This window comes from Nuphar pumila, chromosome 14 (assembly GCF_984573655.1).
Source record: "Nuphar pumila chromosome 14, dmNupPumi1.hap1.1, whole genome shotgun sequence".
In the NCBI taxonomy this organism is placed as follows: Eukaryota; Viridiplantae; Streptophyta; class Magnoliopsida; order Nymphaeales; family Nymphaeaceae; genus Nuphar; species Nuphar pumila.
This window is the reverse complement of record NC_143262.1, coordinates 19,244,567-19,257,172: the sequence shown is the minus strand read 5'-3', so window position 1 is coordinate 19,257,172 and position 12,606 is coordinate 19,244,567. Positions and strand designations below refer to the sequence as shown.

The window sequence follows — 12,606 nt, the reverse complement described above, 5'->3', positions numbered from 1 at the left end:
GAGAGAGTAATGCGCTCTTCCTGCACACCTTCTCATTATGCCTTGTTCTATTCCCTAAAAAAAATGTCATTTTTGGGTCTTTATCTCTCATCTAACACCATAAATGTGATCTACAAGTTTTGTTTAGTGGAAACCAGCTTTTGGATCACCAAAATCTGACTTGGATATCGGGTTTTCAGTGATCCAAAATCAATGGCTATGAAGATACTAATTTTTCACTAATAAAACTATGTTTTTTCATCAAAAAAACAGGATCCAAGAGTCGATTCCCACTAAATTGAACATGCTAAACACATCTAATTGTTGAGATCTATCATAAAATACTTCAAAACTATGGTGCAGAATGAAAAATGGGGGCCTAACATGTTCATTTCTTATATATATATATATATATATATATATATATATATATATGTTATGTCAGGTTAGAACCCTTCAAAAATTATAGTTTTAGATGTTTTATGCTAGATTTGAACAGTTAGAAGTGTATACCATTGGTTATTTATAAGAAGTAAGCTTTGTTTTCAATTGGTTTGATGTAAAAATTTAAATATTTTATCATCAAATTTTTGTACAATATCATCCATTGATGTTTTTTGCCCTTTTAAAATGCACATCTAAGCATAAAGATGCTTAATCAAAATATGTTTTTTATTGAATAAACAATGATTTTTTTACCCTGCAGCACACACAGACACACACATGTATGAGAACTGAACATGTTAGGCCCCATTTTTTATCCTACCACATAGTTTTGAAGTATTTTATGATAGATCTCAATAATTAGATGTGTTTATCATGTTCTATTTAGTGAGAATGGTTTTTTGATGAAAAAACGTGGTTTTATGAGTACTGAAAAACTAGTACCACGTAGCCATTGATTTTGGATCACTAGAAAACATGTATACAGGTCAGATTCAAGTGATCCCACTAAACAAAATTTATTGATCACATTTATGGTGTTAGATATGAGGAAAAAACAAAGAAATGACATTTTTTGAGAGGACAGAACAGGCAGAATGAGAAGGTGGGCAGGAGGAGCGCATTACTCTCTCTCTCTCTCTCTCTCTCTCTCTCTCTCTCTATATATATATATATATATATATATATATATATATATATATATATATATATATATATATATATATATAACTGAACATATTGGGTCCTATTTCTCGTTCGGACCCATGGTTTTGAAGTGTTTCATGATATATTTGAACTGTTGGATGGGAATCGACTCTTGAATCATGTTTTTTGATGAAAAAACTTGATTTTATGAGCCTGGACAAATTGGTACCATTATAGCCATTGATTTTGTAACACCAAAAAACCTATATACATGTCAGATTCTAGTGATCGAAGAGTTGGTTTCCACTAAAAAAACCTATTGATCACATTTATGGTGTTAAATTTGAGAAAAAAACCCAAAAATGGTATTTTTTGAAGGGGCAGACCAAGGCAGAACGAGGTGGGTAGGAGAAGCATATTATATATATACTATGGCAGATCCACGAATTTAACCCAGGTTGGGCACAAATACACAGTGAACTGAAAAATCAAGTTGACTCAAATAGCCAATAAAAAAACATAAATTTATATGCACTTTAAATAAAAAACACATGATTTTTTTTTATAAATAACTACTAAAATCATAAATATCACGTTTAAAATGTGATATTTAAGTTTTTGATAAAAATATCATGAGAAATTACTGTTTTTAAATTTCATGTAATTTCTCATGATATTTTCACGATCTTGTGAGGTTTGTAACTGTGCGCACAATATGGCATTAATTTTTTTTATTTTAATTATTTTCCAACTCAAAAGTCCATGCAAAATTTATGAGCACTTTTCATAATTAATAAAAAAACTACGGGTACTTACGGAGGGGAAAGTCTATTATCCAACACATGGCAACTTGCAACATATTCTTGAAGACTTAACTTTTGACCTTAAATGTAAAAAAAAAAATTACTGAAAAATGCCAAGTTCCCCTAATAAACACCACCAATTGTACTAGACACTAAACAACAACTTCAAAGGTGGGACCATATTACAAGGCTTGTTTTTCCAACTCACTCAAAACATATAAAATGGTTTTTATTTGAGAGAAACAATTGATGGCTTCTCTAAAACTCGAAGTTAATTTTTAAATAAAAATAAGACATCTAAAACCCAAATGAAATGCCAAGGTGGGCCCTGGACAGTTTGACCCAATACTCAAATAAGATTTTTTTTGGGCCACGTAACAGTTTACGTGCATATATATATATATATATATATATATATATAGTGGTCCGTCCTGCCGCTTCAGGGGATGATCACTGTCTCCGGAGACCTCGTGCCGCTGTCGTATATCGCTGGCCTACTGACTGGCCGACCGAACTCAAAAACCTGTTATGCCGAACGGAGAGGTGGTTGACGCCTGGGAGGCATTTTGCCTCGCCGAAATCCCATCCGACTTCGATATTTATTCTAAATTTTTTCCTTTTAGCAGAGGGTGACTTCATTTTAACACAATGTCTCTAGCAGATTTCTCAACGGATCCCGTTTGTGCCCCGCCACCCGTGGTAAGTAAGTGGCAAAAATAATGCAAATCGGGTAAATACCCGTGGTGAGTAAGTGATGCAAGCACATCACATGTTATTTAATTTATTGGATGCAACACTTTACTGTTCACACACTCACTTAGTTGTTGATATCTAGGAGTGCTTTGTTGGAGTTTGGAGATCATGCTGAGCATGATTTCAATGTATGAGAATAGAAGTGCTCTTATTTTTGGAGTACGGATTTCATGCTAGGCATAGTATCTTATGAATAGTTTGAACATGGAAATATTAAGTTATCAATGCATGCATCATAATTCTTGTGATTATATGACATCATATATTGCATGATAAATTTGATATTTTCTTTATCATAACATTCTGATGATTCTCTTTTAACTGATTAGGATACTATTCATAACATCATACGAAAAAATGACTGCAAACTGTGAATGAATGTATTGTAAGATAGTTGACAATGAGTTATCGCGTGAATATATGGATGGTGTTGAAAGTTTTATTGAATTTGCAACACCAAGTGTCAGTACAGTGGATGCCACAGGTCGAATTAGGTATCCCTGCAAGATTTGTAAGAACAATCGATTTGTAGAACCTCATGGCGTTAGACATCACCTATACAGGAAAGGTTTTATGAGTGATTATCAGAATTGAACGTTTCATGGTGAAGACTTTAGAAACAATTTTGATGTACGGGTGAATGTGGTGCACGATAATCCATATATGGATTTGATATTTGATGTCGCAGGAACAAAACTGGGTTCTGTTATGGGTTCTAGTGATGTAACAACTGCAGTAGATGAAGAATCACCAAACGATGCAGCTCGTAGATTTTATGATTTACTTAGAGATGCTGATGAGCACTTTCGAACGGTTGCGAGAGTCACACTATCTTGTCTGCAGTTCTTTAACTAATGAATTTGAAGTCTGAGTATAATTTGAGTCAATTATGTTTTGACCATTTGTGCATGATTGTGAAGAACATTTTGCCCAAAGATGAGAAATTGCCTCAAAATTTCTATCGTGCGAAGGTTATGGTCAACGCTCTAAGTATGGGGAATAAAAAGATAGATGCTTGTCCAATTCACTACATGTTGTATTTCAAGGATCATGAAAACAACATATCATACCCGTCATGTGGGCATCCTTGGTTCAAGCCAAAGACAAGAGGCAATGGTAAGACAAGATCAAAAGAAGTTTTATATAATTTTTTTACTGCCTTAGAACACATATGAGCATGGTAGAATCACATATACAGTTTTTTGACTGCCTTAAAGCAAATATGAGCATGGTAGAATCACATATACAGTTTTTTTGACTGACTTAGAGCACATATGAGCATGATATAATCACATATACAGTTTTTTGCCTGCCTTAGAACACATATGAGCATGATATAATCACATATACAGTTTTTTGCCTGCCTTAGAACACATATTAGCATGATAGAATCACATATACAGTTTTTTAACTGTCTTATATCACATATGAGCATGATAGAATCACATATACAATTTTTTTGTCTGCTTTAGAACACATATGAGCATGATATAATCACATATACAGTTTTTTGCCTGCCTTATAATACATATGAGCATGATAGAATCACATGTATAATTTTTTGACCGCCTTAGAGCACATATGAGCATGATAGAATCACATATACAATTTTTTTGACTGCCTTAGAACACATATGAGCATGATATAATCACATATACAGTTTTTGTCTGCCTTAGAACACATATGAGCATGATAGATTCACATATAAAGTTTTTTGACTGCCTTAGAGCACATATGAACATGATAGAATCACATATAAAGTTTTTTTTGACTACCTTAGAACACATATGAGCATGATATAATCACATATACAGTTTTCTGCCTGCCTTAGAACATATATGAGCATGATAGAATCACATATACAATTTCTTTACTGCCTTAGAGCACATATGAGCATGGTAGAATCACACATATAAATTTTTTGACTGCCTTAGAACACATATGAGCATGATATAATCACATATACAGTTTTTTGCCTGCCTTAGAACACATATGAGCATGATAGAATCACATATAAAGTTTTTTTATTGCCTTAGAACACATATGAGCATGGTAGAATCACATATACAGTTTTTTTACTGCCTTAGAGCACATATGAGCATGGTAGAATCACATATAAAGTTTTTTTACTGCCTTAGAACACATATGAGCATAGTAGAATCACATATACAAATTTTTTACTGGCTTAGAGCACATATGAGCATGGTCGAATCACATATAAAGTTTTTTTACTGCCTTTAGAACACATATGAGCATGATTGAATCATATATAAAGTCTTTTAACTGCCTTAGAGCGCATATATATGAGTATGACAGAATCACAAAAATAATTTTTTTACTATCTTTAGAACACATATGAGCATGATTGAATCACATATAAAGTTTTTTTACTGCCTTAGAACACATTTGAGCATGGTAGAATCACATATACATTTTTTTGACTGCCTTAGAGCACATATGAGCATGATTGAATCACATATAAGTTTTTTTACTGCCTTAAGAACACATATGAGCATGATAGAATCATATATAAAGTTTTTTGACTGCCTTAGAGCACATATGAGCATGATAGAATCATCTATAAAGTTTTTTTGACTGCCTTAGAACACATATGAGCATGATATAATCACATATACAGTTTTTTGCCTCCTTAGAACACATATGAGCATTATAGAATCACATATATAGTTTTTTTACTGCATTGGAGCACCTATGAGCATGGTAGAATCACATATACAGTTTTTTTGACTGCCTTAGAACACATATGAGCATGATATAGTCACATTTACATTTTTTTGCCTGCCTTAGAACATATATGAGCATGATAGAATCACATATAAAGTTTTTTGCCTGCCTTAGAACACATATGAGCATGATAGAATCATATATAAAGTTTTTTTACTGCCTTAGAACACATATGAGCATGGTAGAATCACATATACAATTTTTTAACTGCCTTAGAGCACATATGAGAATGGTAGAATCACATATAAAGTTTTTTTACTGCCTTTAGAACACATATGAGCATGATTGAATCACATATAAAGTTTTTTAACTGCCTTAGAACACATATGAGCATGATATAATCACATATACAGTTTTTTGTCTGCCTTAGAACACATATGAGCATGATAGAATCACATATACATTTTTTTTACTGCCTTAGAGCACATATATATGAGTATGATAGAATCACAAAAATAATTTTTTTACTGTCTTTAGAACACATATGAGCATAATTGAATCATATATAAAGTTTTTTACTGCCTTAGAACACATATTAGCATGGTAGAATCACATATACATTTTTTTGACTACTTTAGAGCACATATGAACATGATTGAATCACATATAAGTTTTTTTTATTGTCTTAAGAACACATATGAGCTTGATAGAATCACATATATAGTTTTTTTACTGCCTTAGAACACATATGAGCATGATAGAATCACATATACTATTTTTTACTGCCTTAGAACACATATTAGCATGATAGAATCACATATAGAGTATAATTTATTTCAGTATATTTTGTTTATCAATACTGACCTTTCTTTTCTCGTGTAGATTGCTGACGATAATCAACGTAGTGGAGCTGATGGGACAGATCAAGACAATGAACAAGCAGACACACAAAATCTTGGTGATAATTAGATTCATGTGTTGAATTTGTTCTACCTTCTTTTTGTTTCAAAAATGTAAATGTTGAATTGTAAATAATTAGAACTTGCGAATTTTACAGTAGATCGATTAATTGTTTTAGTTTCCTTGTATATGTATTTTGATGTGTACTTTATTTTTTATTCACAAGAAATATAAATTGTACAGGAAATATAAATTGTATCACCAGAAATTTTTTCTTGATATTTAGTTATCAAATATTTTTTTTTTAAATTTTTTTCTTGTTTGCAACAGATTAGCGACGGATATATCTATCGCTAATTACTTTTAGCGTTGAATGTAGAGACGGATTAGAGACGACTATAAATCCGTCGCAACACCAAAATCGCCGTATAGTAACGATGGCCTTGCGACGGATGTTGGCATTCATTATTCCGTCGCAACTAGCGACATATACATTCTATCGCTACTTAGCGACGGAATGGGCGACAAATATATTTCGTCGCTACTTAGCGACGGAATGGGCGACAGATATATTCCGTCGCTAATTAGCGTCAAAAAATTCATGATAGAAGCTATCCGTCTTTAATCCAACACAAATTCATCGCTAAGTTGTTTAGCGACGGATTAGCGTCGGATTAGCAACGAATTTAGGTCGTCGCTAATCCACAGATTTTTTGTAGTGTCTGGGTGACTGCATCTCGTGAGAAAAAGTCTCACTACATGTACTAACTCTCACACATTAAATATGATATTATCATCGTCAATGGCAAGGTGCCTTTTCCAAAGAAGCACGTGATTTGGGTTGGGCATAGACTTTGTCATGACATACTACCATGTGGGGAGTATGGGGTTGTTGAACCTTTAAACCTCGTATGACATGAGAGCATGACTACTAACACCTATAATAAAGATTGAGCCACCCAAGTCACCCATTCACAAACAGGTTTACCAAGAGAGGGTGGATGGTACACCTCGAGTGACAAATATCGCATGTAGAGTTTTATAATTACATGTCATACCGACTTGGAAAATGAAGAGCAAAGCATCCTCAGACCTCCGTCACTCGAGGCGTAGAGGTTTGGTCACCTGAGGGTGTACCTTAGGTGCTGCAACAGTTGAAATTGCAATCCAATTTGCCCATGAACCAGTTATCTCTCACGATCCTAGGAGGTCGCTGCATGGAAACAGGGATTCGGGCAGCAAAAGCTACAAAAATTCACCTATTGTGTAATAAATACTATAGTAACTCTCGCTGTCAGGATGACCACCTTTGTGTACCAAGAGGCATAAAACTATTGAAACTTAATGCTAACGTTGCTCACATACTGACATAGTTAGCTGTAATTTATTTGATTATATTACTTAAATCAGGATGTTCTTATTACTGTCTTATTATCATTTTGCTACTGTTGTCAGTTCATGATCATTACATTTCATATGACTCTAACATGTTACATATTGTATAATGGATGTTGATGCATTATCATAATGCATGATGTTTAATTTTACTTACGTGCTCGCAAGAGTTTGACCCCGTTTGTTATGGAGCACAGATAATGAAGAATGAGGCAGTGCAAGGGTTGAATGCGCAGCGGGACCCTGAATCCAAATTTTTTCTAACTAAGTTCCAATCTTTAAACCAACTTTTTTTATCTCATTCTTATAAAATATTTTGATTAATTAAACCTTGATGATGTATAAACTTTAATAACTTGTTTTATTTACAATATATGGAATGATTTTCATGATTATGCAACTCTGTTTCAAACATATTTCTCATCTTTGTAACATTGCCGAAATTGTCCGACTCTTTCAAAACCCAAACTATTTTCGCTGTACTATTTAAAAAAAAATTTGGGATTAAAATTTTAAGTTTTTAAGTTGAAAATTTTGGCAGGGTTACATCAAATCCTGATCCTTAGGACGAGGAACCTCGTGGGTCCATTCTACCTAAGATGCATTTACAACCAGACCTCCTAGTGATATATGACTCTTTGCTAATAACATGTTCTTTAATTAGAGAATGTTGTTGAACCTTCTTTCTAGAGTCCTTTCTTCCTGAACCTTCTTTATTCTTCCTGTGTGGGGGCATGTGGAAGACTCCAGCTTGATTACAACCGTGGACGTAGGTCTATACCTATGTCACATGGGTGCTGCAAATGCATATGGCGGTGCGGGTGTTGGTGCTGGAAAATGGTAGGGAGGAGATCTTGTGAGTAGGAAAGACCCACAAAATCGTGAGAACGTTTAATATTTCCAACGGTTTTTGTTTATACTTTTGGATTTCTTTTATTTATTTCTGGAGTTCTTTGTTCCTCAACCTTCCTTATTAGTCCTGTGTGGGGGCATGTGGAAGAGTCCAATCTGAACCATTATCTCTAACACCTATCATGTGGGGACTTATAAATTCTCAATAAAAGAGAAGAGCTGAGATAAGGTGGGCGTAGGTCTATACCTATGTCACATGGGTGCAAAGGCAGATGAGGGTGAGGGTGTTGGTTCCAGAAACAGGAAAGACCCACACAATCGTGAAAACGTTGGCTTTTGTTTATACTTGCTTATTTTTTTTATTTATTCTTTTTTCTTCCCTTCCTACCATTTTGGTTGATGTAATCTTGTATTTATAGGGACTCACACGGATCATGTTTGCAATGAAAATCAAATTCCCTCTTTCCTGTGGACGTAGGCTGCATTAGCCGTTCCCGAGTTTGTTTTTCTTTAGTGCAAGATATTGAAAGGATGGAAAAGCTCAAGGAGGAAGTAGGGAGAATGCTGGAGTCTGCATCTCTCGGCGACGACTGGTTCAAATGTGTGAATATGATAAATGACCTCCAATGCTTGGACATTGCTCATCACTTTGAGGAACAAATAACCTCCATCCTCAGCGCTGTCTATGAGAAGATTTACAATGGGAACAGTAGTGTTCTTGATGAAGCTGATTTGCATGATGTAGCCCTTGGCTTTAGGCTTCTGAGGCAACAAGGTCACTATGTGTGCCCAAGTGAGTGCCCAACAATATATTCACATGCTTCACTTCAGAAAAACTTTGTGAAGCAAATTAATCAGGAACATTGTCATATTTTCAGAGTTTTTGATTCTAATGCGTTTACTTTTACCGTGAATTTTAGGTGTGTTTGCCAAGTTTACGGACAGCGAGGGAAGGTTCACACGTGAATCATGCCAAGACATTAGAGGGATGTTGAGCTTATATGAAGCTTCTTATCTTAGCATAGAAGGGGAAGACATACTGGAGGAGGCCAAACTCTTCACTTCCACACATCTGAAGGCATCAATGTCAGATCTTCAACCTTGTGATGCCAGTCAGGTAGCACGTGCCATGGAACAACCGTTGCACTGGAGGCTGCCCAGGTCACAGGCTAGGCATTACATTGAAGTATGCCAAGGAGACAAAGGGGCCAACCAAGTTTTGATAGAATTGGCTAAACTGGACTTCAATCATGATCATTCTTTATACCAAAGGGAGCTCAAAGAACTATCAAGGTATAACTAAATAACATGCTAAATGTTGCCGTTTACTGATGGTTTATCCTATTCTAACTTTGGATGTCTTCACTAGATGGTGGAAAGGCCTTGGTCTAGCAGATGAGTTGAAGTTTGCACGAGACGATATTTCATTGTTCTTCCTGTGGCCTATTTCAATGATCCCAGAACCCCAATTCTCAGAGCATAGAGTTGCACTGGCAAAGGTTACCGCTTTGATCTTTGTACTAGATGACATTTATGACGTGTATGGGCCACTACATGAACTTGAACTCCTCACTGAAGCAATCAGAAGGTGATATATAGGCTATAGCTGATCCAGTGATGGATCGGGGCCCTTTCCTTTTTTATTTTTTCCTTTTTTTCTCTTTTTTCCCCAGTGTAAGTGAGGGTCCTTGATTGGATGGTGCATCGGTAGTGTCAGCATGTGGAGACATGGGTTCCAAACCCAAGGGTGGCCACTTAAGCTTGCATAAAAAAGCAAACGTTAAGGGCAAATTGCCTTGGTACGCCTTGCAACTGGATCCATTCATCGTCTCATCCCTACCCGCATACCCTAATGTCATATCCCCATGAGATGTTTTAGTTACAAGTTGTTTTCATCATCAGACGCCATGGATGATTTCGGCATGATAGGAATAGACCCTAGGATATAGTGTTTAAATAATAATAATAATCATAAAATAATTTTGGGTATTTTTGCAGCTGTTTATTTTTTAATCACCTAACAATCCTGCTTGTATTCTGGTCATTGGACATAGCCAGGAACTCAATTAAAATGCTAAACTTCACTAAATAGAGCACGTAGATCACAATTATGGGTTAAAATTTAATGAAAACAACATGCAACAAGGACTACTCACAAGGGGTATGATACTACATTAGGCGCGTGTGAGGATAGGGGTAAGTGGATCTTTTTCCCTACACCCCTTCCAAACACGCCAGGGTATGATACTACATTGGGTATGACCCAATTTCGGGACAATGCAAGTGAGTACTTGCAGCTGTATATAATTAGATGGGGTCATTTTGATTGTTTATCAGGTGGGATCTCGGCTTCATCGATCAGCTTCCCAGATACATGAAGATATCCTTCTTGGCTTTTTATAACTCAGTAAATGAGGTTGGATACCAAGTGCTCAAAGAACACCATTTGAACGCCTTGGACCACTTGAGGAAGGAGGTATGGCAGCATTCACATGTTACAAGCCCTGCTACCCTTAAATGACTAAGCTAGATTGTCATTGTTTTGTAGTGTGTATCTTTGATTGAGGAGTTTTTAGAAGACGCAAAGAGGAACCATTCTAAGCATGTGCCAAAAGCAGAGGAGTACTTAGGCAACAGCGTCATTAGGGCTGGAATACATTATACAATGAACTTCATATTTTTTCTGTTGGGAGAAAAGATGAGCCCCGAGACAACTGACTATCTGGGATACTATGGGCTCACTTGGCACACTGCAATGATAAGCAGGCTGACGAATGACATTGATGCCATTAAGGTAAGATTTTATTTATCCAAAATGAAAGTAGTGGATACTTTTGAGAAAAATTCAAATAAGTCCTACCCTTTAACAAAATTTTCAAAAATAAAACCGTGTTTTCCCAAATTCCACCAGTTGATCCATGTCTTCATCAAAGCATTCAAAACCATATCCAACACTTGCTAGTATTTACTCTTGTAAGTTTGGTGTTTGTGTAAATGTTCAAGCTAAGGGTAGGTAGATAGCTTCATATGGATTAAACCGGTCAAGGTGAACCAAGATTTACACGATGGAGGTAATAATGTGTCTCTTCTTGTCATACGAACTGATGATGAGTTGTTAGGAAGATGGTACATGATCTCCCATCCTTATCAGGATGGGTCAATTTATTGATGAGTTTCTGAGCTCTCTCTCTCTCTCTCTCTCTCTCTCTCTCTCTCTCTCTCTCTCTCTCTCTCTCTCTCGTGCCATCTACAAGTGAGCCAATCCAAGCTGCCCCATCTTCGGTCAAGAGAATGTATATTCAAAAGAAAAGAGAAAAAAAAAATCACTCAATGTGTGGCTCACTTTATTGTAATGTACACACACAAGATTACATGTCTATGTTAACATGTGTCCTCAATATCGTAGAACAAGAGAGACGGTAACAGTTCCTACATCGACTACTACATGATAGAGCATGGTGTGACCAAGGAACGTGGAGAAGAAGCAGTATGTAGTTTGATTGCTACTGCATGGAAGAAACTAAACAAAGAATGTCTGGCTCCCAGCCCGTTCTCCAGGAATTTTATTAGGGCTGCCCTCAATATGTGTCGTGTTTGTCATGCTCTGTACCAAGATTTTGAGGGTGGCCCCACGTTGCTTATCAAAAGGTTGCTCATTGAAAGCATGCCAATGTAAATAGTCCCTCGCTTGTTTGATCTATTTGCCACTAGAGTGTGCTTCCTCCTTTGCCCTTGTGTCATCATCTGAAGCTGTTTAGTTCCTGAAGACACTTTTCATGTATTTGTATGGTACCTTTTTTTAGGTCTTTTGACTTTGAGTAACACTTCTCTTTGCATTTATTTTTCTTTGATATTGATAAGATTCTTTTAAATCTAGTATAATTACCACGGGAGGGTGGTGTGTGTTCTCCCCGAAATACAAATTCGCGTGTTGCTGTGTGTACGGAGGAATATCTTGGGACCCGTGATAATTCATATGCCAATGTTGCCCACAATGACTTTATAATTAAATAACATATAAAAAAAGTAGATATGCTTTTGACGGAAATGTCCCCCCGTAAGATAGATATGTGTTGGATGAAAATATCCTCCCACTCCCCGTAAACAGATTTGCACGTTTCGCCTTTGTTTTTAGCTTGTGTTACAACAC

The 12,606-nt window shown here is 35.8% G+C and overlaps 1 protein-coding gene across 1 annotated transcript; it reads left to right on the top strand.

Moving 5' to 3' along the window:
• The first annotated feature begins 8,987 nt into the window (after positions 1-8,987).
• LOC149816561 (monoterpene synthase TPS4, chloroplastic-like) lies at positions 8,988-12,132 on the top strand. Its single transcript, XM_089986925.1, has 6 exons — positions 8,988-9,249; positions 9,377-9,749; positions 9,826-10,044; positions 10,794-10,932; positions 11,005-11,250; positions 11,863-12,132. The coding sequence occupies exons 1-6, from the start codon at positions 8,988-8,990 to the stop codon at positions 12,130-12,132; spliced, it is 1,509 nt and encodes a 502-aa protein (XP_089843051.1).
• The last annotated feature ends 474 nt before the right edge of the window (positions 12,133-12,606 follow it).

What these genes read in the sequence shown, in the direction of transcription:
- LOC149816561 (XM_089986925.1), top strand. Translation starts at nt 8,988, where the DNA reads ATGGAAAAGCTCAAGGAGGAAGTAGGGAGAATGCTGGAGTCTGCATCT. An exon ending in AGGTCACTATGTGTGCCCAA is followed by an intron (nt 9,250 to 9,376) that starts GTGAGTGCCCAA and finishes CGTGAATTTTAG; the next exon opens with GTGTGTTTGCCAAGTTTACG. An exon ending in GAGCTCAAAGAACTATCAAG is followed by an intron (nt 9,750 to 9,825) that starts GTATAACTAAAT and finishes TGTCTTCACTAG; the next exon opens with ATGGTGGAAAGGCCTTGGTC.